The sequence below is a fragment of the Haemaphysalis longicornis genome, unplaced genomic scaffold, assembly GCF_048455015.1.
Source record: "Haemaphysalis longicornis isolate Haplotype H1 unplaced genomic scaffold, Haemaphysalis longicornis Haplotype H1 scaffold_7, whole genome shotgun sequence".
NCBI classification, from domain to species: Eukaryota; Metazoa; Arthropoda; class Arachnida; order Ixodida; family Ixodidae; genus Haemaphysalis; species Haemaphysalis longicornis.
In genome coordinates, this window is record NW_027526422.1 from 40,877,808 (window position 1) to 40,905,556 (window position 27,749).

The 27,749-nt window shown below is 48.6% G+C and overlaps 1 protein-coding gene across 1 annotated transcript; it reads right to left on the reverse strand.

The window, feature by feature from the left end:
* Window positions 1-2,680: 2,680 nt before the first annotated feature.
* On the reverse strand, window positions 2,681-27,574 carry LOC144147407 (carbonic anhydrase 2-like). Its single transcript, XM_077679535.1, has 8 exons — window positions 27,438-27,574; window positions 23,246-23,320; window positions 21,036-21,200; window positions 17,910-18,058; window positions 17,449-17,544; window positions 15,749-15,976; window positions 13,480-13,601; window positions 2,681-2,847 (listed from the first exon to the last, which is right to left on the reverse strand). The coding sequence occupies exons 1-8, from the start codon at window positions 27,523-27,525 to the stop codon at window positions 2,748-2,750; spliced, it is 1,023 nt and encodes a 340-aa protein (XP_077535661.1). The 5' UTR covers window positions 27,526-27,574; the 3' UTR covers window positions 2,681-2,747.
* Window positions 27,575-27,749: the final 175 nt, after the last annotated feature.

Genomic DNA, 27,749 nt, shown 5'->3' on the forward strand with positions numbered 1-27,749 from the left:
CAGGAGGCCTATGATTTGGGTTACGTGTGAGGAAAGGGTGTGTAGGACCGATGTGTTTCGGCGATTGGACTGGATGACTAGGCCGAGTATTTTTATGCGATTCACAGTTGGTATACGAGCATTATCCAGATATACATGCACGCTGGGTGCTGTTTTAGGGGTGGCGGCGTATGGTGATAGCATGAGGAGTTCGGATTTTGATGGCGAGCACGTTAAACCTGCTTCCTGGGCTGCCTGTTGTACCGCTGAGACTCCTGCTTGAAGTGTTGCTTCTATATCCGCGTCGCTGCCCCCAGTTACCCAAAGGGTGATGTCATCAGCGTACATACTATAACATAGCCGAGGAATATTGTCCAGGATGGGGGGAAGATGGGAGACAGCGAGATTAAAGAGGAGGGGGGAGAGGACTGAACCTTGTGGAGTGCCGATGGACGGGAGTTGGTAGGTGGGGGATTGGAGGTCGCTGAATTTGTAGCATGCCGTGCGATTTGAGAGGAATGCCTTTACATAATTATATGTACGATCCCCGGGAGCTATGCTGGCAAGGCCTCGAAGTATGGCTTGATGAGTTACCTGATCAAATGCTTTTTGTAAGTCTAGGGCTAAGATGGCCGAATAGTCGTGTTTGGGTGGTTGCTGGAGGAGATCCGTGTACAGGCGCAGGTGTACGTCATTAGCCGCAAGGCCTGCACGGAATCCATACATGTGTGGGGAAAGGAACTGCTTGTCCTCAATGTAGCTATTGAACCGGGCAAGTACTATTCGCTCCATTAGTTTTCCCAAGCAGGAAGTTAGCGATATAGGCCGAAGGTTAATGTGGGAGAGGGGTTTCCCTGGTTTAGGGATGAGAGTGACCTCTGCGTGAGTAAACTCGGGGGGGAGGGTGCCTGCTTCCCAGTAAGAGTTAAACAGATCGGTGAGATATTTTATTGAAGGATCATCTAAATTACGGAGCATTTTATTGGTAATGCGGTCACCACCGGGAGCTGACTGCAGTCGGAGGTCATGTAGGACTGCTCTCACTTCCGCTTCAAGGATTGGTAGATCAAGGGGTTCGTTAGGGGGGCCGGTGTATTGAGGCAGTGGCTCAGATAAGCCTACTGGGACGTACTGCTGGGTTAGTGCATGGGGCCAGGTGTGATTGGAGTCGGTTAATTGGCGGGCTAGTTGCGTTACACGATTAGATTGGACAGTTCGAGAAGTAGTGGGATCCATCAGGTGTCTTAGGAGAGCCCAAGTGCGCTTCATGCTGAGGCCGTTTCGAATATTGTCGCATACAGTGTCCCAGGCTGCCTGAACTAGTGTTTGGGAGTGGGTTTCTATGGCCTTTACAAGGTGGGCAATGCGGGTTTTGAGGCGCCTGTTATAACGTTGCTTACGCCAGCGACGTTTAAGGCTGCCAAGAGCTTCCCACATGTGGTGTAGTCTGGCGTCTACATGGGGAGATGGTATGGCTGGGTCTAGGGGATGTTGGTGCGTGTGGACATCGTGGAGAAGTTGTTGCGTCCACTGTGCTAGGGGTGTAAGTGCTGGGTCATTGGAGTTAGCAGAAGTACGAAATTCCCGGAGGGCAGCCCAATCGGTTATATGAGTTTGGAGTTTGCGTGGGGGGTTAGGGGGCTGGTTTGAAGATTGCAACTGTATAATGCGGTGATCGCTGCCTAGTGTATGGTCTAGACGCTGCCAGGTGGTTGGCCCTGTGTGATAGGTGATCGTGAGGTCCGGTGTAGTGTCTCTTTGGACACTATTTCCTTCTCGTGTTGGCTGATCAGGAGGTGTCTCTAGAGTGAAATGCTGAGTTTGGAGGAGCTCCCAGAGGTGCATGACGTCCCCGTTCTCGTCACACCACCGCCGGTCTGAACGCGCGCTCGCACGTCCAGGCCGGCATGGCCTCCACCAACTCCACGCGCCCGGACAGCATGACGTCAGCCCCAAAACTGTGACGTGTGCAGGCGTCGGAACAGCGCGCGCCAACCGCAGCCAGCGTGTTGGCCTCGTCACGGGGGCTCTCACGTCGGCAGTTCGGGGCCATGAGGAGCAGGTGACGTCACGTTGATGCCGATTGCGAAAGGGTATCCTCTCTGAGCTTTCTCGTGCGCGCACATATTAAAAAAGGATTTAGGATATGTTATACTGAACGGTCAGTGTTGAATCTTGCTGGGAGATATCTTCATATATCCTTTCACATAGTAATCTCAGCTTTGAAATTTATTGTCAGTAATCCTTTAAGATTAGATTGAAGAGATTCGGAGAGTTTCTGCTTTATTTCGATTATAAATAGTCAACGTCTTTTGCGCAGTATGCTGTAAACGGGTTGTGTAGAAGAAATAAACCCGTCAGGAATTACGTGAAACTTCGTCCGTTTTGATTGTAAGTATGCTAGTACTATTTGGTTTAAGAAAAGTAAAGAATAATTATAATAAAACGCGCTGCCGTATCATATACGATCATGATCGGTCATATAGGATTATATACGAGTGTACTATATCATAGCATATATGCATACCATGGGTGACAACCTATATCACAGTATGAAAAAAGCAGCCGGGTTGCTTTATCAAGAGCACATCAGTGGTGTCACATATGCGCAGGTTCACTACACCGCGTCTACTGGAACACGTGGAGTCCTGAAAACTGTCGCTGGCTGAACAGAGCTCGGTTGGAAGAGGTATTGCTTATATATAACCAAATGTGCCACGAAGAATTCGTCTGACGCGTTGCGACGGAACGCCACTTGTGTGCTTCATTTAGGAACTGGATTTTAAGGTGCGCACTATGTGCCCGCACGACATCAGGACGAACGACATGGTGAGGCTGATGCTCAGTCGTAACCTTGGCGGCGCAGAACTGGAAAGAGAAAGAAACAAACAAGAAACGGCGATTTTAGCGGATGCAATTGCTTTTATGGCGGCCCTCATACCCACAAACGAGCCCTATTAATTTACGTGGACCCACGTACAAATAAAAACTAAAGAAAAGTAAACACAGTTCCACCCAGTGTGAGATCTGCTGACACAGCGGAGTTGTGGGTTGTCGTTACGAAGATTCCGTCTAGTTTCGGCTTCTTTCTTGTGCGTAACGTTAGAGTCATCTTAGCTACTAGCTGCGACCTAATTTGTTTCCGGATAGTTTGTGTAACACAACAGTTACACCCGATTTTTCAAGCCGCAGCCTCCGTACATAGCCATGTATTGACAGCTTCAATAACTTCAACTTCACTTAACATCTTCGCTATGAACCAATTATGAAAAGTAAATGAAACTCGGCGTAATTGTATAGTCTTTTTAGCTGAAAATTTTCTTATAATGTATTTCGGGGTACATTCGAGTACACGAGAGTTAAGCCGTTTTCTGTGATCATACTATTTCCGCAGATAGCCACTTTACATGCAACGCACAATGCGGTAGTTTACACCAAGGAGGTTGTATAAAACTTCATCGTGGTCTAGCATGCGTAATCATGCGAAGGGCAATTAAACTTCGCAGTTCGGATGCGGTAGAAGAATTCTGCCGAATGAAACTGCGCAGAAACACGATAGCGTCTAACTTTGCAAAACAAACGTGCCTGCTTACTGCAGCCACCAAAACATTATTAAACAATGTTAGTTAATTAAGCCACCGACATCAATAGTTAGCACTTAATTCTATGTCCCCCAGGGCGCACAACTTCCCTGTAGAAGTGGTCTTCCCGTAAATCTACGCGCGTTATTTAAAAAAAAAACACCTGTTGACTTAATTTTGATCCCCCTGTATATATCTGAGCAAACACTCTGCATATAAATTAGTGCGCAAGCAGAAATTGCGGGACACATCATGTTTGCTGCAATTTCTGCTTCCGCATTACTGCCATTGTTTAATAGTATGTAACATGTTTGTTTAATAGTGTTAAACAAACACGTGATCTCGCGCAGTCGTGCGACTATTGACCACCGCAACTACGAGTGAAAACATTTGCATATCTGCGTGAACAAGTGCGTAAACAGGTAGGTGGATCGGCACCATACTGCACAAATAGTGGGAAAGTGTACACTTATAACGCTGTAGTCCTCGTTAGACAAAAAACGAATTAAGCCCAAGGTTATCCCCGGTGTCTTCTTCGCGCGACTAGCGCAGCCGAATGCGACGAACGAGCACAGCATTGCTGATTTCTACAGCTTTGTAGCGTCCGAAAAATATTCATGACAAACTAAGCCATAAATGCACTCATGCGAGCGTGTAACACCGCAAGACTTTCAGCAGGGAGCCGGCAGAACGCGACCGATGCGGTGCGGCTGCTGCGACGGAGTGAGTTTTTTGCCCAAGGCAAGATGGCGGCCGTCGGCGTCAGTTCTCGAGAGCCGTCTCCACTCCAGAAGTTCTTACAACCTCCTTGGTTTACACCGATCCCCTTATAGCCGGCTTCGCATCTAAACAGAAATGCATTGCTGGGAAGACGTACTTTTAATGGCCTAGGTCTTTTTTATTTTTATGAATTTGTGAATGCTAGGAACCGGTATTTACGCTGCGGAGAAAGCTGGTCTAGGGAGAGAGTCACACGATACCAGCAGAGACTGTCGTCGGGGTCAGCACTAGAAAAGGGCAATTGAATGAGAAAATAATGGTGGCGCCGTCGCACCTCTCTAATGCCATTCCTCATCTCCTCTTGAGATGATGAACCACAATCCTTCCTCTAAGAGGCGATGCCGTGTTGACCGCTCCTGACCAGCGGTAGGAGAGGTGGCGGATCATCATGATCATCACCATCGTCATAATCATCATCATCATGTTTGTGTCCAGCGCAGGGCAAAGGCCTCTCCTAAATGTTCCCAGCAGGAGGAGCAGTACACTTCAATTTTTTTCCTGTTGACAATGATAACGGTAACAATAGAAGCGAAAGATCCTGCATTACAAGCCTAAAAAAACTAAGTCCTTCGTGCTTCAGCCCATGGCAGTAATTGCTCTTGAAATAGGTGGTGACCGTATCACTCAAGCGTGAAGTCACAGCAATGGCTTGGTGACGTAAAACGCGCTTCCGCGGCACACGATTGGCTATCATGCCACTGTGGGGATTCGTTGTTTTCAGTTATAATCACGTCGCTTCCATTAAAAGAAAAGAACGTGGTCCCTACGTACTGCGTGTTTACGACTCTTAGCACCGCAAGCCGTGGGACACTTCAATCCTGTGGCAAATTTAGGCCGTATGCTCAAACTTTCCGCATATCGTCGGCTCGAAGAAGCACTCCGTGCATTTCTTTGGCAGGTAGCTGGTAACCATAGCAATGGAGTGGATCGTGTGCGTGTGTGCCTCAACACTATTCGGGATTGGTTGCTGACTTAAAATATCGTGCGCACAGCACTGGGCCCGCAAAGTATGTACTGTAAACCAGCTGCTCACTTAGATCGCCCCGCACTTTTCTTCCTGGATTTCGTGAACGATATCATCGTTTAGGGCAATAAAATATCGGGCTTGTTGGAACATGATTTTAGAACGTAAAAACATCGCTTGGAAGGGACAAGGCGATCTTATGTGCAAGCTAGCGTTTGGAATCTAGGGAGACGTCCTACAAGCTACGCAGTAGAGCAGGAACTACCAAGCCGAACTAGCCGCGTAGCGATGTCAGAAGATTCACGATGGGTGAACGGACTCGTGCCCTTCGGTTACAAAGAGTGGCTTTATTGCCGGAAACGTAAACGCGATTAACAAATAACATTGTAACCGCCGCTCATGGCGGAGGCAGACCGCTCTGCTCGATCGTCGTACGCGGGCGAAACTCGTATGTCTGCCATCGTGGCGCGGCAACAGGTATTTGCGGTAGCGATATTCCGTTCCGAGATTGGGACAAGCCTTTCACTACCGGTGCGATGCGGAACGTAAGTCCGGGATGCCTTGGACTATGCTGGCCATTCGTGCCCTCTCCACCAATCGTCGCTGGTGTGAGAGGTCGGAGCAGGTCAGCAGCTCCACCCACTGCTCATAGGTAGGGTTGGGGTTAGGGGTGAGGGTAGGGGAATGCTGGCACTCCTATACCATGTGGTACAGGGTTCCTGGTTGGGGGACGTATTTGCATGTGGCAAAGTATAGGGTGGGATACACGGCATGTAGCAGGGTGTTATCTGGGTAGGAGTTAATCTGTAGTCGCCGGAAGGTAGTAGCTTCATCACGAGAGAAGTTCGGGTGGGGGAATGGGTATTTGCGACGCTCGTTCCTGTAGTGGGCGAGTATTTCGGCGTATATTTGCAGTGGGGTGGGCTTAACTGTTGCTTCAGATAGGGGTTCGTGGCCCTCGTGGGAAACGGCCCGGTGTGAATGAGTGCGGGCAGCGGCGTGTGCCGCCTCATTACCCCCGAGGGATTCGTAACCTGAAGTACAAATTATTTGCAGTTCTGGGAGTGGTTTCGCTTGTGGTAGAATTTTCAAGGTGGGTTGCGATATGCGTACCTTTACGTTGTTCCTGCAAGCGGCTTGGCAGTCAGTAATAATACTTAAAAATTCTTCGCCTGATGTGGCGGCAAGGGCGATGGCAACCTCTTCAGCTGTTTCGATGGAGTTGGGAAAACAGTCACTGCAGTGAGCTCAGTTTCTTTGCCATTGACCACGGTGGCGGCTTGTGCAGATTTGTGGGGGTATGGTGATGCGTCCGTATATCAGGTGTATGGGACATGGTGGTATTGGTTATGAATGTTGCGGGATCTTGGTGCTCAGTGTGATTTGTTGTAGGCGAGGTGCATGTTTCATGGGATCGAAGCAACGCGAATGTTTTGTCGTGTGGCCAGGAAGATGCGAATTTTCTGGTCGTGGTTGGACGGTATAGAGGATTGTAGTTTCAAGAGCGGTGTTCTATCCATTGGAGTTAGTTTAAGCCATTTAATTTGAAAGGTGTGGTGTCCCTCTTCGATTTCTTCCCATGTGTTGTGGACGCCAAGCTGCAGGAGTTTCGTAGTTGCGGTCTTGGGAGACCCAGGGCTGTGTTGTATGCTTGGCGAATCGCTGAGTTAAATTTATGGAGCTCGGCTGGTTTGAGGGTTAGGTATCGAGCACCATACGCTATCCGGCTGATGAAGATGGCTTGTATGAGGCGAAGCGTGTCGGTTTCTTTGAGGCCGAAGCGACGACGGGAGACGCGATGTATGAGGTGCATAAGCTGTGCGAGGGTCCGCTGTAGGGGGAGGATCGTTTGGGAACCTGAGCCATCCTTTGGAATGGTTAGTCCCAATATACGGAGGTAGGGGACGTTGGGGACTGGCTGGTTGTTGATCTCGTTTCCGGGTCGGATATATCTTGCGCGTTTTTCTTGATTGTTCTTTTGCTGAGTGTTGAGAGGGCCGATTTTTCGGGAGCGCATTCAAGACCGCGTGCTTGGAGGTATTGTTGTGTCACATGTATTACAGCTTGGAGGGCCTATACTTGGGCACCGATAGATCCTGTAAGGGTCCATAGTGTAAGATCATCTGCATACATTCCATGCTGGGGATCGCTTCCAGAAGTGGTGGGAGGTCCTTCATTGCGATATTGAAGAGTAGTGGTGAAATAACACAGCCTTGCGGTATGGTTGTGAAAGTGTCCGAGCGGAGGTGCCCAATGCCCTCTGTGGCGGTACGGTTGGTGATGAATGCGGTGACATAGTTGCATAGACGTTGTCCACAATTGATTGAGCTGAGTCCTCGCAGGATGGCCTGATGTGTTACGTTGTCGAAAGCACTTTTGATGTCCTATGCAAGAATGAAATGTTTGCGCTAATTTGACAACTTGCTCAGTATATCTTCTTTCAGCTGGAGTAATATATCTTGAGCGGAGAAGCGCGGCCGAAGACCGAACATTGTGTGAGGAAAGTAATTGTCTTCGATGTGGGGTGAGAGGCGATTGTGGACCATATGTTCGAAGAGTTTTCTTGGGCAAGATGTGAGGAAAATAGGTCGGAGGTTCTTGGGGTTAAGAGGCTTTCCGGGGTTTATGATCAGTGTTATGTCTGCGTGCTTCCATTGTGAAGGCAAGGTGACTGCGACTCCCTGTATGTTGATGGAGTTTAGTAGATTGTCGAGGGTTACGGGATCCAGATTACGGAGGAGTTTATTGGGAATTTTGTCCTTGCTGGGGGTAGTGTTTCTGGTGAGGTTGTGTTATGGTCAGTTATGGTGAAGGGTGCATATCAGTTATGGTGAAAAGTGCATCGAGTTCCTCATTGGAGCGGCCGGTATATGGTGGAAGTATCATGGGAGGCTGTGACAGCGGCGCTTCAAGGGACCATTTTAGTTCTTTTAGCAGGTCTTGTTCAGTCCCTGGATAGTTGTGGATGAGCCGTCGTAGTTCGTGTGCTGTAGACGCTATCGATTCTTTCGTACTCATAAGAGACCGAAGTAAACGCCAGGTGCGGCTGATTCCTCGTGTTAATTGAAGTCTGTGGCAAAACTGAGTCCAGTTTTCCCGGCTTAGTTGGTGAGCGTATGCTCCTGCTTCTAGCGTGATCTGGGATATGAGGATTCGGAGTTTTCGATTCGTTTTCTGTATTTTCCAGCGTTTGAGCAGTCCGCTACGGGCATCTCACAGGTGGCGAAGGTGGTTGTCTACGACAGGGTTGTCCTGTGTGAGTGGGAATTCTTTGGCGTGGTTGCCCATTTCTGTAAGCCTGTAAGCAGTGTGGCGGTCCAATCTTCCAGATTGTGGATTGGATCCGTGGGGGAGTGTTCTCTGAATTGCTTGAATTGGTCAGGCGGGCTGTTCCAATGCGTTGATGAGTATTTCTCTTGTAAAGAATTTGTAGCTATATTATGCAGTGATCACTCCTCGGCGTTTCTTCCAAGCCCGTCCAAATGGCGTTCTGGATGTTGTAGGTCATGGTTAGGTGGGGCGAGATATCACGGGATACGCTATTTCCGATGAGGGTAGGGGTGTGGAACGTTGCAGAGATGAAGATAATTTTGTTGGATGGCTTCGTATAGTTTGTTGCCTTTGCGGTTGTTGTGAAAATATCTCCATGCTGTATGCTGAGCATTGAAGTCGCCTAAGATTACTAACTTGTGTTCTTTGGTGCACTGTCTTGCTTGCTTAAATAATTGGTCAATTTGAGCGAAGGGGTGGTGGGAGGGCTGTAACGTGCCACGAACCATGCACTGGGTTTGTTTGTTTATGTTTTGTTTTTACTGCCCGGCCGCGCCCGGCGGTGTTATCTGTGTCCCAAGTGGAGCGCGTGTTCAATTATTTACTTTTATGCCATGCGGGTTATCTCATTGTGATAAGGAGAGCGTTACGCCCTAAAATCACTACCCTAGAATAATCTTCTTTGATCTACAATGTTCTGGATGTAAATCGACATTTCGAGAAATACTCGCGCCGGAAGATAAAAGCTTGCCGAGCAGACGCCGCGGTATTCGATTCGCCGACACTCGCCTGCGCACGTCACTTTGTTGACTGCTGCTTCACCACCTGTGCATTTTTTGAGTTGTTACGGGAGCACAAGTTCGCGCCAATAAACTTGTTTTTTTCTTCAAGAGAACTGCGTCGTCTTTGGCTTCGTGACAATATGTTGAGGATATAGACACTAGGTAAAGTCTTTTTTCGAGGGAGTATTTCGAGAAAGGTGTAGTCATTGGTTGTAGAGAGGGAATGGAACTGTGCTGTTTGTTTGGATTGTACGAGGAGGGCTGTTCGTGCTGTAGATTTCGTGGTGTATGTTGCCTAATCTCGGAGAGTTACTTTGTCTGTGTCGGTTTCTTGTAAGGCGATGACACCAGGAAAATGTTGCTGGGTGAGTGGAAGAAGTGATGACTTTTTAGTACAGAAGAATCGACAATTCAATTGCCAAATTAGTATGGAGGGTGACGATGTTGTAGGTGCATTAGGCGGAGGGGAACGGGGAGTCACCATCATTTAGACGGGGGCGAGCTTCACCGTCGAGCTTGAAGGTATTGAGCGGTGTTTGGGTTTTGTTGTGCTTCTTTTTGGTTGCTTCAATTGCACAAAGGCGTTTGTTGATAACCTGGATTTCAGATGGGGGTTGGAAGACCATATCAAATATGAACTGCTTGAGGTCGTCTATAGTTGAAGTGGGGGCGTTGCCAGCGCGAAGTGAGGTGGATGGTGCGGAGGATGCTGTTTCAGAGAGGGAACTACATTGTTGTCGCATTTCTGCTGAAGGCGCGGAGTTGTTAGCAGGGGGTGTGGTGTACGACGTAGATGAGGTTGTGCTTTCTGAACAGGAGGAGGATTGCCGTTGCATTTGGGCGCGAAGTTGTTCCAAATCTTGTTTGAGGGTGCCGAGGTGTTTTGTATTGTCAGCGAGTTGAGCGAGCAATTGCGAGTTTTCTTGTTCAAGTGCGGTGCATCGGTATCATTTATAGGTGTGTGTAGGGGGGGGGGGGGGGTATTTCAGCGTGAGTGGTCGGGGTGAGAACTGTTCTAGAGCAGTGTGTGGGGTAGCGGCCATAGCTGACCAGCTCACCTAAGTTGGGCAGGGCGTGGTCGTGGTGCTTGCGGAGGCGGTGACCGTTGCTGATGGCACCAGGAGTGTATGTGTGCAGGTGTCCTTTTTGCTACTCCGTCGTGTCCCGTATTTTTATATTTATTTATATGTTTAGTGTTTCGGTTTTTTTTTGTTTTTGTTTTCTGTCACCTAACGTTGTATATATGTTATTCTTGCCCATGTGTTATATATTTATGTTAGCCCTCTACCCTATCCCCCAATTCCGATGTACTCTTTCCTCCCTATCCCACCTCCCCTACACCAGCAGGCGTTCCGGTGTCCGCCCCTAGGCGAGACAATTTACGCCTGTTGGTGAACCTTCCTTTCTTTCTTTTGTGAAATAAGTATACATACATACATACATCGATGCACTTGCTCGGTGAGGGCCCGCTCCCGCACTCGAAGAGGTGGAGGGGGTCAGCGCAATTGCTTTCGCCACTCCCTGCTAGATGTAAGGTGATTAAGTCCGCAAAGTTGGCACACTGGTGTGCAGTCGTGATCCGGTGCCGGGTCTTTCGCGTGGCACTGAGCAGAGGTAGATGTGTTCGGGTTTGGACACACGTTTCACCGGTGGCCCAGTTCACCACACAGTGAGCACACACTGGACTGTCTGTCGGTATGGTCTGCAGCGCGTAAGGAGGCCGTAAGCTTTAATGTAAAGTGGGACGTGCGGGCCTTCAAAGGTGTTCACTGCAGAAGTAGAGCCTCTTAGCATGCGAGCGTCTATGATTCTCGGTCCTGTGGTGGCTATCATGTTGTGCAGTTGTTCTTGCATGGTGCCTTGGTCTATGCCATGGATAACTCCTTAAACAAGGCCCGGTAGGGGTTTAGGTATGCCATTGCTTCATAGGTTGCAGTTCCAAGCTGTAGAGTGTTGATTTGTCGCACAGATTGAACGCAAGCTTCGTCAGGCGTGCTGACGACGATGAGGTTCTGCTGCACTTGCGGTTGCGTTGTAACTCGGGCGTGAAAAATGCGTTCGGGGATTCGGCTAGCTTGTAGTATGCTTTGCATAATCTGGCGATCCTGCCAGGCTGCAACACGCAGACCCGAACGCGGTCGGAATATGATTTTGTAGTCGGTATAGGGGAGCCTGGGGGAGGGCGGAGTGCGAACGGTGGTTGGTTGCTTACTTGCTTTTATGGGGTGGGCAGGTATCATTGCTCGTTGCTAGAAGAAGTGCCGTTCTCGGAGTATCTGCTGCCATAGATTGTTGCGAGGGATTGCTCGGCCACTGAGTGGATCGAAGTCCATTGTTTCTGCCATCGAGATGCTCGGAGCATGCATTTGATGTGCTTGAAATGATTTGAGCGGAGAGTCGGCGCATGCCGGCTGTACCAGTGCAGCAACGGTGGCCATGCTAGGCGGTGTTAGGCCTAGCTGTGACCATCTGACAGTCGGGCTTTGAAGATACGATTTCGGCAAGTTGTTATTCTTGGGGACGTCTTGAAGCGTGACGATACGTCGAAAGTGACGTTAAAAGTACGAAACAGTTGTTTCTGAGCTGAAGCAGCTGTTTTTCAGCCAAAAACAAGCCGAAAGGTGGAAGCCCAGGCGAGATGCATGTGATCAGCTTGGACCTCTAGCGGATAGTCCATCTTACAGTAAAAAACAAATATCATGGGTCTTGGCAAAATGTTTTAAAATCGCTGGGGCCCAAACCCCGGCCTTTCGCATCAAAACCTACTGATCCACTTCTAGGCTACCGAGACCCAACGGCGGCGCTTTTTAGCAATTGCTCAAGAGAATAGGACTGTACCAAGCGAACTAGTAGATGGCCCTGCATATGTACGGAAAATGCCGGGCTCGTGCCTATCTGAGAAGGAAATTTCGCCTTCCGGCGACCACCCCCGACAGATCTCTAAGCTGAACCTCGAAAAAACGGAGCGGGCGTTCAAACTCGCTGGCTGCGGTTGTCTGCCAGCTTTTTCTACGTGCACCACCGGGCTGGATTTGGGACGCTTCACTTATTTTCTTGGACGGCAAATACGTTGCATAGATTCTAATTTATTCCGTAGATGGCGTGGAACTTTCACTTTCGAGGCATTGGTTTTGGTAGCTGATATACAAAATGCATCCTCCTTCGAATGCGCTGCTCTTCTGGAATTTTGTTGGCGGTAATGATAGTTATGTTTAGAGTATTCTCGACTTAGTACTAGAAAGATTTCGAGCTCACAGATAACTGACCAAAAATTTTCGTTAACCTCTGCGTATTAGCTCATACTTTAGGATCACAGAAACCACGTGCCATGAGTGCACAGTTCACAGTGTTCCCGGCAGACTCCCACAACTTTGGCTGCTACGTTTTTTAAAACCATGTCTCCCCAAGGCGTATAGCCTTCTCTCCGCTATGCCTGCCAACCCGTTTGTCTGCTTAACTCTAGCATGAGCCTTGGGTATAATCTACATTTCCCGACCCTTTCCCTCAGTGCACCCATTCCTTATTCGCCTCATCACCCCCCCCCCCCCCCTTCCGCCCTCGCACGCAATGGCCTTCTTCGGATCAGCAGCGACAAGACAGTTGTGCTGACCGACCTGGCAGCCGTATTTCTGTCGCCAACTAAATGCAGGATACGCCATGAATACTGCCATCACAAATGTTAAAAAGCACGAGTGCATTGAGGCTACAGCGAAGACATTGACTAGCTCGTAGTTAGGCGTTACTACGCTCTTTCAACCCCTGATAAAAACCTTCTATAAACCCCGTCATGGCTGTTGAACAGACGTGCCTACACATCGGCGACCCCACCGACTCGCAAATATTGCTTTTAACTTCATCCTCCTTTTAAATCCATCCTCGACTCAAGGAATTGGGAGAATAATTAAAAGTGGATAGATCTAAACGCGATAGCACTAGAGAGCTGTGTATGCCGTCGAGAGTGAGGCAGAGAGCGAAACTTCGCGATAGGCGAGGAAGGGCAATCGTCCCATTCGGTGATCGTCGTTTTTCTCGAGGATGGTTAGGATTCTAAGGATGCAGGAAAAGTGGCTGGCACATAAATGCGCCTGAAATGGGCGGCGAACAGGTCCTGCGTCGGGCTCACCTGAACGTCCTGTACAGCATGCGAGTGCGCCCGATCTCCTGCAGGGGCCTCAGGTTGGCCACCAGGTGTCGGTTGCACGGGATCATCTCGGGGAACGCGTACAGCCGCCGCAACTGCTTCACCTGCGCTCGTCATAGAGACGAACGAGAGCAGATTTGTCGCTCGTTGAGGAGCGTGGACTGACAGCTATCTGGGCTTGTGATTAGCGGTTATCAAAGGGGCAACGTACGCCGTAGTATTTCGCTCGGCGTACCGATGAGTCGGTACCGACTGGGGTGGCCGTGTTTTGTATGGAGGCGACAAACGAAAACACCCATGTTTCGACATGTCTGCACTCGTTAAAGATCCCCAGGTGGCCGAGGTTAATCACTACCGCGCGCCTCATAGCACGTGCATGTGTAGATTTTGCACGTAAGCTTAACCCCCTAAATATTTAGATTTTCCCCCGAAAAGCCGCAGAAAAAACGTTTGCGATCGAGCATTTGGTCATCCGGCTGGCGTAGGCGGAGTTTCGAAAGCTCAATGAATTTAACGGAGCGAATTTAACGGAGAAAACTGACTGTCCACAATGCACAGGTTTTCAGATTTATTTCAATGGCGCGGAAATAGAATGCGTCCAAGTGCTATACTCTGGACGCATGTTAAAAAAAAATCCGGGCCATCTCCCGAGAATCAGTCAGCCGGCTCCACAAGATCAGCAGAGGGCTAACCAGCCGTTTGTCACGTACAGAGATATCCCTCAACATTATAGGCTTTCCCGACAGATATACCCGCCAGACCATAAATCCCTCACAAAAGAGCAAGAAACCTCACTTAGGCAGCTACAGACCAATACTTTTCCGCACCCTACTAGGATTCGCGCTATATTCACTACAATGTATACATCCACTTGCCCTCACTATGGAGAGCTCTCAACCTTATATCACATGGTGTGGGGTTGTCAACATAATCAGAATATTGACACAATAGGAAATCCAGCTTCAGAGCAGTGGGACCGAGAGCTGGCCAGCTCTGATCCTGATCGTCAGCATCGGCTCGTCGAGAGGGCAAAGGCGGCAGCAAGCTCTTCTGGGGTCCGGGACTGAGGACTCCACTCACAGCACTCTTATTTGATATGAATAAAAGTTTTCCTACTCCTCCACTCACGGGAAACGTGGGGAGGGGCCAAACATGCAATGTATCAGTGTATTCAAAGATCGTAAGTCTCTCTCTTGGTGCACGGCGCGCTGATTGGGCGCCGGAGAAGCGCCGGTGAGAGGAGGGGTCGCGCGCTTGCCGAGGCGGGGGCGCCCTCTTTTGCATAGAACCGGATTTAAGCAATTTGCAAGCCCCATGTGCCCCAGTGCTGGGTTGTGGCAGGGTTCAATGCGAGCCCAGTGTAATGCTTGAGGCTCGTTTTTCGGTGATCAACGAGGCCCCGCACCAGGTAAGTATGCCTTTTCTTGCTTCGACCGACCACCCCTGATCAGGCCTATCGTCAAGAGCCGGGGGGAATTGGAGTGTTACACTAATTATAGCCCGTCTACAAACAGCTTCTGCTTGTGCTTAACAATTGCTGAAGCGGACAAGGAGCGTTACACAAATCTTCAAATCATGTTAGTTTACTTTCAACCGTTTTATCTATTATACACATTTAGTACGTGTCACGTTGTAGCGCCAGTCGTTGGAAAGCTAGTGTCCCGGTGTTTTAGTACCGCGACCACATGAGAATCCGACGGCATGAAACGCCGACAGCCCGAGTCCCTAAGGGGCTTCTCCCCTAAAAGAACTGTCACCATCGCGCTTTATTACCTGCGAACCTTAGTACGAAATGCGGTGGCTTCCTCCACCATCTGAAAGGGTTAGTAAAGTACGGTGCTTAAAACACATATCACCTGATGAACATTTAAGACCATTTAAGTAGGTGGCCTCTTTAAGTAGGTAGCCTCCTCACGATTGTAATAGCATTAGAGTTATGTCTAGGTATTTGTTTTATTAATTGCTTTGTTGCCCTCACATTCATTACTACAAATATATCAGCCCTGACGGAGTCATTCTTGTAAGCATGACTTCCCTCTACCTAACAATTCTCACTCTTCACTGAATTGCCCAGACACGAGTTACGTACACTCTTCCTGTGTGAAAGTATCTCAAAATTTCCGCCTTCACACAAGTATCAAACTTCGCATTAAAACGAATGACAGATTGGCTCCAAATAAATCTTATCGATTCCGAGCTGATACCCGAACTGTTCCGCACTGTTTCCAGAAGAAAGCACAGGTCGTCTCACCTGCTCTCTGCCGATGAAGTTTGGCTGGCGGAAGACGATCCAGAGCACGTTCTCGGTGCAGGGAGGCACGGTCCTGGAGCCTTCGTACATGTAGTAGTTGTCCGTGTCGTTCGGCAGGAATGCCACCAGTCGCAGCGGCAGCGGCAGGTCGGTCCGCTCAAACGCGAACGTCACGGAGCTCAGCGACGAGATGAGCGTACGGAGAAGCGGGTTCCGTTTCCGTACCGTCTGCGTAGCGCGGGAATCACCAGCAGTCTAGCTTAGGACTTGTTATCATCTGAGGCATCTTCGGCAGCGGCGGGCATATACGCATATCATCGCGAGTAATAGCAGGATAGAACTTGTCCCGGTAGGGCACTCGATTTTGTCGGTGCATCCGCGCATGCGCACAAACGGTTTCGGCGCATCTACGCACACGCAGCCCCGCCAGTGAACGGTTCTACCCTCTGCTGGAGGTATCAATGACATTTTATTGGTACTGTTGTTATTGTTGCTGTGAGAACCTTTCATTAACCACATTTAAGTAATCAAGTACATGTGCCGAAGTAGGTAACCGAGCACAGTGTGTCAGTGTAGGTAAGGATGAATTAAAATGATGGAAAGTAAAATTCCGGTATGCCACAGGGATGAGCTGTAGCTCTTCGTTTTAACGTTTACGTCTATGGTCTGGTTAATAGTGTTCTTGTGAACTTGTTTCTGCAGCATTTCTTTATAAAGTCACGAAGGCAACTGCGATGTAAGATTCCATGATTCAAGGGACCCTGCAACACTTCCGATAACCGCTTTCACTCTTTCCTTCGCGTCTGGAACCACTGCGAAAGCTATAGTTATCGCCAGCAAAGAGCGGCTCAGTGGTGCAATCACCACAACTTTTGGGCAAAATAAAGTTACTACTACTACTACTACTGCGTGATTTGCTCGTCGCGCCAGATACGCCTTCCATTTCTGCTTTGTTTGTGTGTCCTTTTTTTAAGTTGCTATCGAAAAGCGTTCATTCCTGCAACTGAAGGAAAACCGGCCAACAGCCGCTACGTGGCCTTAGTGACGTAATTCGAGCCGTCGAAGAACTTTAAGACCGGAAAAGCGAGAAAAATCTTTTGAGGGAGTTTACGTGTTATCTGAAGGGCATAGAGCAGTCATTTTTGTCTAAGGTACTTTTCGACGCCATAATCTAAGGACTGGGTGTCTTGGGTGCCTACGTTCTGCAAACGTTTAAGATCTTTAAAAAATTGAAAAAAGTGTTGCAGGGTCGCTTTGAAGAAATTGTGTAGCCAACACCCGCTCAGACGTACTCGATTAAGCCGGGTTGTCGCATATGCCTAACCACGTAACAAAGACTGTTTGGCTTTCCGTAGTCTCAATGCAAAAGAAATCCGCTTGAGACGAACAGCTCGAAAAGAACAGACGACGATCTTGGTGAAAGTGGAGCAGGGTGCAGTGTACCCTTGTTCCACTGGGAACAAAACAAACAGAACGTACTTCATGCTTTCCGTAAGCTTCATTTCAACTGCTTCGATCTTCGTAACTATTAATTTCCGTAAAGTTACCGCCCGCGCCATTTCAAAAACAGTGAAGTCATAGATCGCCGACATCAGCTTCAGCCGTATTTTAAGAGGTTTGGGCCCAGCGGCTGTCTGATGTCGTACTATAGCGCACCTCTGGTCAAAAAGAGTGTCGAATAATTGGGTATGCGCGTATACCTTGAACTGAGTCGACAGAGCGACGTAAGCAGGCGGGCACAGCTGCTTGCAGTTCACCCGTGCGGACGGCATTCGCAGTCGAAACGTTAGCTGTACCTGCGTCACGTGGATTGGTAATCATACTCATGAGGACTCTGAAAACGTCTCCGGAACGCAATGTTAAAAATTATTTGGCAAATGAGGCCTAAGGAATGTAATCGTCATAATTATTCATGACACCCTTGTTTTCGTAGACATAAAAAAGCAAGAAATTTTTTTTGTTAACACTGTAAAATCAAATTCCTCAAGGCTTACTCGAGCTTTTTTTTTTGTTCTGAGCTCATCGCTGCATGCCTTTATGTTGCCTGAACTAGTTTTGTAATTAAGTACACGCATCGCCTTCTCGCCTGACGGCCTGATGTACGCCGGCAGCACTGAGACGGAACCATTCGGTAGCCGCACCCTTTTCTGGGCAGGCATACCTCGACGGCGTAGCTGAGTGCGTCGATGATGTGCTCGCTTCCACTGTGGTCGTCGCGGCCCCAGTGAAACTCGGCGTGGTCAAAGACGTATTCCTCCGTCAGGATTCCACCTGTGACGATCGGCTTCGGCATCGATGACCGGATGCGTACTGCGTACACGAAATAACCAGCGTACGTAAGGTACGCTTAAAATACGCACATACTTCGACTCACACTTGGCTTATTAACCGATCTACGAACTATAACGTACTCTGGACTGGTTTGTAATACCTCTGGAAGCTCAACAAGACAGCTCTCCTCTGGTAACTAAAGTAGCCCTAACGGGATAAACCTTTCAGTAGCTTCGAAGGAAAGAATGTGCCGAAGTTTTTGGATGGTTGCGGCCTTCGTACATAATCGTTTTTTTTTTACAGCAGAGTTGTCATAGGCTAACTTCCCGTTGTGGTGTCTTGCTTCTGTTGAATGAGAAAAGCCGCGCCTGTTCTCCTCACTTCGGCACACCCATTCCTTTACACCCGTGTTTAGCTCCGGTGCTTCATATTTTTAAATAAGATGGCTGATATTGTTCCTGACAATACTTTTTGTAGCGATGTACTTGCGTTTGCAAGTGAAGCTGGCTTTAACAAAAAAAAAAAAAAAAGTCGATGCAAGGTTGGTTTTTTAAAGCTGGCTTTTCCACATAAAGTATTTCACAGTGAAGCCTACTAACAATCCCGCTGAAGGCTTCCTCAGCGCGACAACGCGGTTGGAGGGGGAGTTTTTGGCCAACCAATAACCCGCAAACAGCTCCACTGATTATCCACCGTCCCAGAGTGAAATTGCAGTGACCTTCCTTTTTTTTTCGTTTTCCCAATAGAACTCGTTGTTTGGGCTCATTGCTCTTAAAGCACAGGCTTGAGTAGGCTGCTGGTCAATACGAAAACAGTGCTAACGACAAGGAACAAACAATGAAAAAATAAAATCAAGCATAGCTGCTGGCGCCAGTTGTTGGTGCGTCCTTCTCTGAGCCACCTTGGACGCTCAACGTTTTTTTTTTTTGTACCGTAACTGACGTTCGGCCTGCACATGAGGCAATCATACCCTGTTTCTAATTTCTAACGCGAAACGTTATGGGGATATCTGTCTAAAATTTTGGGGTCACAAAGGATTAAGCCCGAGTTTTTGGGAAGATAAAAAAATGGATCCCTGGAGAGTACGTTAGCAAGAAAGCAGGAGGAGGACGACTGGCAGCTGGTTGGCTGGAAGGTGAGAGGGGAGGCGACACGCGGAGACCAGGAGGGCGGCAGGTGAAGAGACTGATGTTGGTGGATAGTGGGGAGCCGGAAAGAGGTAGCCAACGTTTATTGGCCAACTTGTTTTAATAGTAAGTGGGCTTCACTGCAATGCGCTCGAGTGACCAACCCGTGCCGTCAACGAAGCAAATTCTGCGAATGACAGCAACGCGAATACCGTTTGGTTCAAAAATGCGATCTGCCCTATGGCATTGCGTTATGTAGAACGTATTGCTTGAATCGCATGATGCAACAATGCAGACTAGATATTTGACTCAAATCGTATGTTCGACGTATTCATAAGGGTTTTATACGACGTATTCATTTCATTGTTGGCCGCATGCATTGGTCAATCAAGTGCATTGTGGCGAAGCTGAACCGCGGGATTGACTTAGAGTGCGGGAAATATTTGCCTCTGGGGAGGGCACAGATCCCATCCTTGCGAAGAGAATATTGCCGGAAGAGATAAAAAATGGAGAAAACGGAAAAAGATGCACGAAAGGATGAAAAAAGGCTCTTGCAAAACATGGTACAGGATAGGTTGTTGGATGGAGAGGTACGAGAAGTCAATTGGTCGATTCGGGTTATGCAATATTTCTGTGGGAACGCCAGGGATTATAAATAGATTAGCCGGTGGTATATCGCTTCATTCGACTACTGCTTAAGCAAGGGCACACACGGTGATTGTTATGTTACCCAGTGGTGAGCAACGCAAGTGTAAGTGCTCGAGTGATCGAACCAGATGCGCTCAGAGAGCACGCTTCCGGTATACACATAAAAACTGCGTGAAATTTTCCGTAATTGTTTTTACAGCGGAGAGGTTGTGGGCTAACTCACCCAGTTATTTTTTTTTTTCGTCCGTAGGACGAGAAAAGCATGCCCGTACCCTCCTCCTCACTTCGGCACACCCTCTCCCTTCAGCCACTTGTTCGTCTCCGGCGCTTCCTATTTTGATACAATATGGTGTATACGGCCCCGCAAAAATTCTGCAGAAATTCAGAGAAGTATCTACTAATGCGTAGTATTCTTATGCCGCTTGTCTTGAGTGTGAGTTTTTTCCAGCCAATTTTTTGGTTTACCTAACTCCTGTCCGACCAATCATCTCCATTTACGCTATTTCAACGATTAGAAGTGGAGCTTAAGCAAAATCTGCATTATTGTGGAAAGGCTGGGCGATACACGGTTCGCGATTTTCCGTAAATATTTTATATTTTCTTATTTCTTTACTTTTTCAGAATTTTGTTAAACCAATTGTCTCCATTTACGCTATTACAACGATTACAGCTGAAACTGTCGCGAAATCTGCAATATTGTGGAAATTCCATGCGTTATACGTTTTGCCATTTTCCGCAATGTTTTAATATTTTCCTATTTTTTAGTTATTCAAAATTTCGTCCGACCAGGTATCTCCATTTGCGTTATTATAACGATTACAGGTGGAACTTCCGCGATACCTGCACTTTTACGGAAATGAAGGGCGTTACATGGTCCTGGATGTAGGGGTACTCGGCAAAGAATGCTACGCATTAAAAATGTCTTCTCAGAAATGCATTTGTGTTTAGAAGTTGAGGAAATTGATGAAAGCTTCATCTTTGTGAGCTGGCTTCTCCGCATCAAACGCTTCACAGTGAAGCCCACTCTCAATTCCACTGAACGCTTCCCCAATGCGACCGCGCCGTTTGAGCGGTGTTGTTTAGGTCAACCAATAAAACTCCGCTTAACAACTCCGCTTAACTCCACTTAACATCCAACTTAACAATGGGTAGTAAGACTAATTTTTGTTCTAAAACACGTACGTGGGCGCCCACATCGCAGGCGCAAACTATACGTCAACCACGCTGACGACGGCGCTTACGAGTCCTCCCCGTGTTGTAGATGACCGGGTTGGCGAGCGGCGTGGTGAAGTGGGTGAAGTGTAGCGGTGGCACCGTGATGCCAATCGACTTGTGGGGCAGGAGGAGCACAGGCGACTGCTTGGCGCCGTTGCAGCTGCCCCACTCCTGGCCCCACTCGCGGGGAACTGCGAAGGACACCGAGGGGAAACGGCGCGCTGAAGGACGCCGGCGGAGCATCGTCGCTTATATATGCGGGCACGCATGTTAACCCGCTGCGGTGACCCAGTCCCTATGTGCGTATTGCTGCTGAGCCTAAGGACGCGGGTTCGACCCCGGCCGTGGTGGTTGTTTTTCTGGGAGAGGTGGAAAACGGGCACACCAGTGTGTAGGTATTTGAGAGCCCCTTAAAGGTCCGCAAGGGGTGTAAGTTACTGAGGATATCTCTCCACTATGTCGCGCATCCTAGACCAAGAGTAGATTCACCACATAAAGTTCCAATATCTGACTGTTTAGTGGCTCGGTAAAGCTAGCTTCAGAATGTGTGCGTATAGGCGATGTCACAATACTGGTTCGTCAGCCTCATGTTCAATAAAACTCTATGCCTTGCTTTATGAGTGTTTTGAGTAATTACGGTTGTATTGTTTACCGTAGCAGTGCAGTGCCTGTTAGACGAAGAGTAGCTTATTTGGTGGTTCTGTGACTCTTTCTAAGTCCCCAGCCGCAGTAACTGTTCTGAGCATCATGTACCGCGTTGACAATAAGACCGTGGGAATCGAAAGAGTCAGCGTATGAAAGAACGAACAAAGAGACCCTGGGCATGAGCTTGTTGCTGCTTTTCCCATCACAGGATCGCACCACCGACTAGATCCAGATTTGGGGGTTTAACGCGCCGAAGCTACACCTGGGATAAGAGGCACGGTGTAGTAGAGGAATCCCGATACTCTCGACCACTTGGGGATCTTGAACGTGCGCCAAAATCTCGGCACACGGGCGCTTCAGCTTTTCGCTTCCATCTGAAAAGGAGACACTGCGGCTGGGATCCAGCCCATGTCCTTGGGCTTAGCAGCACAACGTTTTAGCCACTGAGCCACCGCGCGGGTCACATCACCAACTAGACCAAAAACGAGTTCTATGTTAGACGAAAATAACATCACAATAACGACAACCTTTTTCTTATTACTAATACTGCTTTTACAAGGCGTGGTTGGCTTCCCTGCTATCTCAGGTATATGTAGGCACACACGCTTACCGAAATGTCAAATTTCAGGCGTTTTGCACGTCGAAGGTACACTTGGCCAGTCACGTGCGCGGTATTAGGGGACTACGGGCTAAGTTGAACAACCTATTACGTGCGCCGTATTCTCAACGCACCGGCGTTCCCGTTTTTCGCCTGAACTGAGAAAAAACTGTTACCATAACCTGGATTGAACTTGTATCCTTGGGGATCAGCACAACAACGTTCAAGCCACTGAGCCACCGCGGCGGGTCGCAAAGATGTTTCTCAATTACTAGCACTATAATGGCTCGATTCGTACATGTGACCGCTATTACTTAAGTGTGGATTTGTGGTCGTTTCCGGAACGCCTCTACTGCATCTTCAGCGGATGGTTTTATGTTAAGCCACTAATGCAACACACCTTGTCTTCGCGACATTTAATATCCGCGAAAAAAATAAAAGTAATGTTTTGGTGATTTTTCAATGTAGTTTCGTTTAAATGTATATTGCACGTTCTATGCTCTCAAAAAGGGAATTAGTGTCGATGCATTGTTTTGTTCAACATCGTTTGACTTTGTTCTGTATAGAGTTGTTTACACAAGAAGCGTGGCATCTGTCGTGCAGTAAGAAGGTCCGCGTTCTTGTTCGTTGTCGAACATATGGGGATGTAAAGAAATGTAAGACCAACTAGAAGGCCATTGTAGCGCAGACTTCTATAGCGCAGGATGCACCGAGGTTCCCAACACTCGTCACATGCTCAAAGTGAATGGTAAAATCGCACTCGCTATTACCGTTCTAGAAATAATTTAGCGTTAAACTGTAACTACGGTTAACATGCGCAAATTTCCATACTTGTATTCCCCAAAAATGCATTTTGCGTTAAAATTGCATCAAACTTCGAAAACACGTGCTATAAACGCGAACAAAAAAGTCGCATGCTGCTGCCACAAAATTACTGGAAACGAAAAGGCAGACGTGTGCATGCAGCTTCCATACAGAGTATGGTATACTCACTAATCGGCTGGGGTCCAGGAACGTGGCATTCGGGCACGTAGTAGTGCCACCTCTCGCGCACCATACCTCGCACAGCTGCAAGGAAAAAGCTGGCGAGAATCAAGGTGAGGACGACACACTGACAGGGAAAATGCGTCAGGCGAGTACCATAGTTCATTGAACGAACCACCACGGGCGTAGAACACGTGCAAAAATTGCGTGCGTAATTTTTTTAAGGGACTCGCTGGACCCATAGCAAGTTTCTTCTGCGCGGACGGGACTTTGCCTTCAGATATTGAATATCTCACGGGCAGTACGGGCTCCTCGTGAGCTGAATGGAGGTTGTACCCGGGTTTTCCGCAACGTAAACTAGGAAGCAGAAGTAGCTCATCAGCCATTACTTGCGTGTTAAAGAGTGACGACCATTGTTCCTGTTCAGGCCTTTCCTCCTCCTCCTCCTCCTCCTCCTCCTCCTCCTCCTCCTCCTCCTCTTCATTGTCTTCTTCTTCTTCTTCTTCTTCTTCTTCTTCTTTTTCTTCTTCTTCTTCTTCATCGTCATCGTCGTCCTCATGTTCTTCATCGCGGCCGTCGTCGTTGTCAAATTATCATAATTATCATCATAAGCAGCAGCATGTTCGTTTTTACCGCAGGACGAGGGACTCTGCCATGTCCCTCTGTCCGTTCCTGTCTTGCGCTGCCCTAGCCCATTCTCTGTCTCCGAACTTAATGATCTCATCCCTCCGTCGAATTAGTGTTCTTCGCCTACTTCTAGTCCTGTCTCTCGGCAGCCACTCCGTCACCTTGACCGTCCACCGGTTGCCTTCTGCTCCTTCATTTGATCTATGATGCCTTCCACCAATTCTCTGATCGAAGGCGCTCGCTTTCTATCTCTATGCAGTTCTCCTATTATCCTCCTTTCCATTGCTCGTTGGCCCGTCCTATTTTTTCCTTCATGGTGTGTAATTAGGCGCCAAGTCTGCGCCTCATACGTCATTGCCGACGGCACCTATTGGCTCTATAGAATTATTTTCAGTAACTTTGGATTGATTAGCTTAATGCAACAGGGAGGAGTGCAGTCGTCGTTTAGCAGACTAACATGAAGCTGCCCGTTTGACGGTGCCTTTGCCGCAACTTCTTGTTATGCGACAGGAATGCTTTAGGAGCGGTGGTTTCATGTATTTTGTGATAAAACTGCGCCTGATATAAAACTCTCCACGGTTATGTAGTCGTGTGAGCAGTGAAAAGCCGTGTTTCGTGTCGCCGTTTTTACAGCGAAGCTGTTAGCCTCTCGTGGGTCGGAAAATTTCGTGTCGTAAACAAAAACCCAGCCAGGACCGACCAGTTCTCGCCCAAGGCGCCGAGCGCATGCGTCAGGCTAATCAGGCGTGCAGCATAGAGCTCAGTATTAATAAAAAAAACACAAAACATTTAGTGCCCTTCCACTCTGTGAAGAAGGATGACCTGCAGAGCAGTTTGTAATTTACAACTGATAATACTTCCTAGCCAATTACCTGAATGAAACTTGGAACAGACCCGAGCTTTATCCTAGCGGACAAACGTAGAGCTACCTCTTTCCCTCCCGCGTCGTAGGCATCTTACCGTTTCTTTAGCACGCCAACTCAATCCACTGTACCCCAGATGACACCGGACCGGTCGCATTGGAATGTTTGACGGCCACATTGAACCTCACGCCAACACAACGCACAGGTCATTAGTAAGGGTATGAGACCTATATCTACACATGCCCGCCCGCTTCCCTACCACCCTCCTCTCCGAACCCGCGCACGCATAAACCGGCAACCGGTCATGAGCGGGTGCTTAGAAGTGAAAGACACTGTCGAACATGTCGCCCTGAAAGCCCTTTAAGCTGAACGAGTGACATTGGCCCACGTCGGCTTTCCAAGCGGGCCAGTCGCTGTTCATCCAGGAGGGATTCGCAGCTACACGACCAGCTGGCACTTAAGGCGGCAACACGCGGTGGCAGAGACTTTCCGTGGTTTTCGCACCCATTCACGCTTGTGTTCGGGCTCACGCTTCTTAATTTTCCGCTCTTCTTCCTCCAAGCGAGCGGCATGCGTCCGTCCCATAGCGAGTTAACACTCGAGGGCTTCAACCTCCATACTAGTGGACACACACGTGGGCGTCCCTTTCGTTTCCCATTCGTAGGCATCTCATTGTCGGTGCAACACACGAAACCAGACCCAAACCGCTCGATTGCGGAGGACAGCTGACTTGGCGCATTGAGCCATGACTGCCACGTTGATATCTCCCACCACAACAACGGGGAGGTCATAGATAGCGGCATTAAGCCCTGATGTGCGTGCATGCCTCCTCCCTTCACCCCCAATACGTGCACGCCTAAACCGGCAACGGGGGATAGGCGCTTAATTAGGCGGGAATTACACTGGCGAAGGAAGAGAGAAAGACTTAATATGCGACCAGATTACGATCTATTATTATTCTTCCGCCAGAAGGAATATGACCAGCTGGTCAACGAGGGCAACCGACGCGACAATGTTGCTCGGAATGCTTTTCAAGCTAAAGCAGAAAAATGTGTGCAAGCCGGCGTTCCAACGGGGCAAGTTGCTTTCAGCTGGCAAGGGGCGCGCAGCTAGTGGGCGAGGGGGAATTTGAAGAGGCAACGGCCGCGGCTACATTCTCGGCGGCGGCGGTGGTGGCGGCTTTCGGACGTCTTTACACCCAATCGCGCTGGTGTTGATTCTCCGCAATAATCCGATAACGGCGCTACAGCCGCTGTCAGCCGACTGCGCCACTTGGGAAAGAGGAATCAGTGGTGGCGAGGGGAATAATCGTTGTGATTATAAAAGAGTTGTCGGCGGTGGCAAGGAGGAGTCCAGGAGCGGCGCGGGGTGCATCTGTATCACCTTAATGAAAACTGTGGTGTGAGTTATACTACTTTGCAGTGACAAGCATCAAAACCACATGATAGGTGATAAGGTGCGAAGGAACAATGGTACTCCCCTCCACGATGTGTTCTGGTAGCGATTATGTTTGCAGCTGCTCTCAAAATGGACGGGGGGTTAATATCATTCGAGGACCCGCGCATGCGTCTGGCTAGGGAGGACCCAGCTGTTCTCGCGCAAAACGCCGGGCGCATGCGTCAGGACCCAGCATTTACCGCCGGGGAAGCAGAGTGCAAGCGACAAGCCCTCCGAGACAGTGAGGAACATTTCCTGCAATCCCCCATCAGCCTGCGTAGGGGTTTACAACAACTGCGCTGGACAACCACTTTTGCAGGGCGCGATGGCATCCATTTTAGAGGCGAAGCACCTGAGGGGTTAGGGCTGTCGACGTTTCCTGTCGTCGTCTCCTGTCATCCCGGTAAATCAAGTTGTCAAACGATGGTCAAAAAACAAGTGTATAGTGGGTAAAAGCGGTTCAAAATAAACTACCATGATTTAAACTAATCTAAAATAAAGGAATAATCAGGATTAAGTTGCATTAATTACATGGAATATGTAAAATTCCAAGTCAAAATTGGTTTCAAACACCAGGTTTTCTCCTGTAAAGCATGCTTCTTCGCATGCTGTGGCGTGTGACACGAAGACAACTTATAGCCAGTTTGTCATTTAATTGCCTAAATCCGGTTCACCGCAAGAGAGGGAGCCACCACCGCAGCAAGGTAGTGATATCTCCTCCTATCGACACTTCTCCATCACCCAATCACTGCGGGCCATGCGGCAAGAGAGCGACTTGCAATCTTTGGATACACTTATACACTGCGTGCTTCGCCCCTCCCCAGGTTTCACGCAAGTGCAGATGGCCCGTTTTTTTTTTATTATTATTATTATTATTTTTGTTTTGTAACTGTACGCTTCCCGTAGAAGTCCATGTATTGACTGCAGGCGGGAATTCCAACATGTTTACAACCCCACCACGCACTAATTAGGGCAAGTAAATTATACCCGGCTCAAGGACGTCTCAGCGACCAGTTGCACTAAATTTTTTTTCCCAAAATATTCGCAATAAATTGAGAGCTATAGAAACTTAGCAGGAAAGTTGGCTTTCCCGCAGTGCGCTTTCTGCCTCGCTCGACAAAGAAATCACTAAATATTCTGAAGAGCTTTGCCGTAGAAACAGCTTGTGCCACAGAGACAGTAACGAGCTATGTTGGTAAACTCGCTTCTCCGTAGTTTGCGTGGTGTCTACTGACGTATCAGCCTCTCACTCGTGTCGACGCTTGTCCACGTACCGACAATGTGCCACAGGAGGGTGAAGACGAGACCTCCTCTTCCCATGGCCGAGGCTGTTGTCGAGAGCCACGCCAGAAAATTTGTCATCACCGCCGGTACATCGCCAGCTGCTTGCGGCGCTGGGTGCCAGCACGTTTGTGCTCTGAAAAAGAAGGATAAAGGGGTTAGGTGGATCGGTGCGTCTTCTTGCGAAGGCGTTCAGTTAAAACTTCTTGAAGCTTCTGTATTATACGGAAATCGTAAATCCGTCAGCGTAACATATCACGACATTGGGAAACACAGTATATGACGCGAAAAGAAAGCCGAAAAAA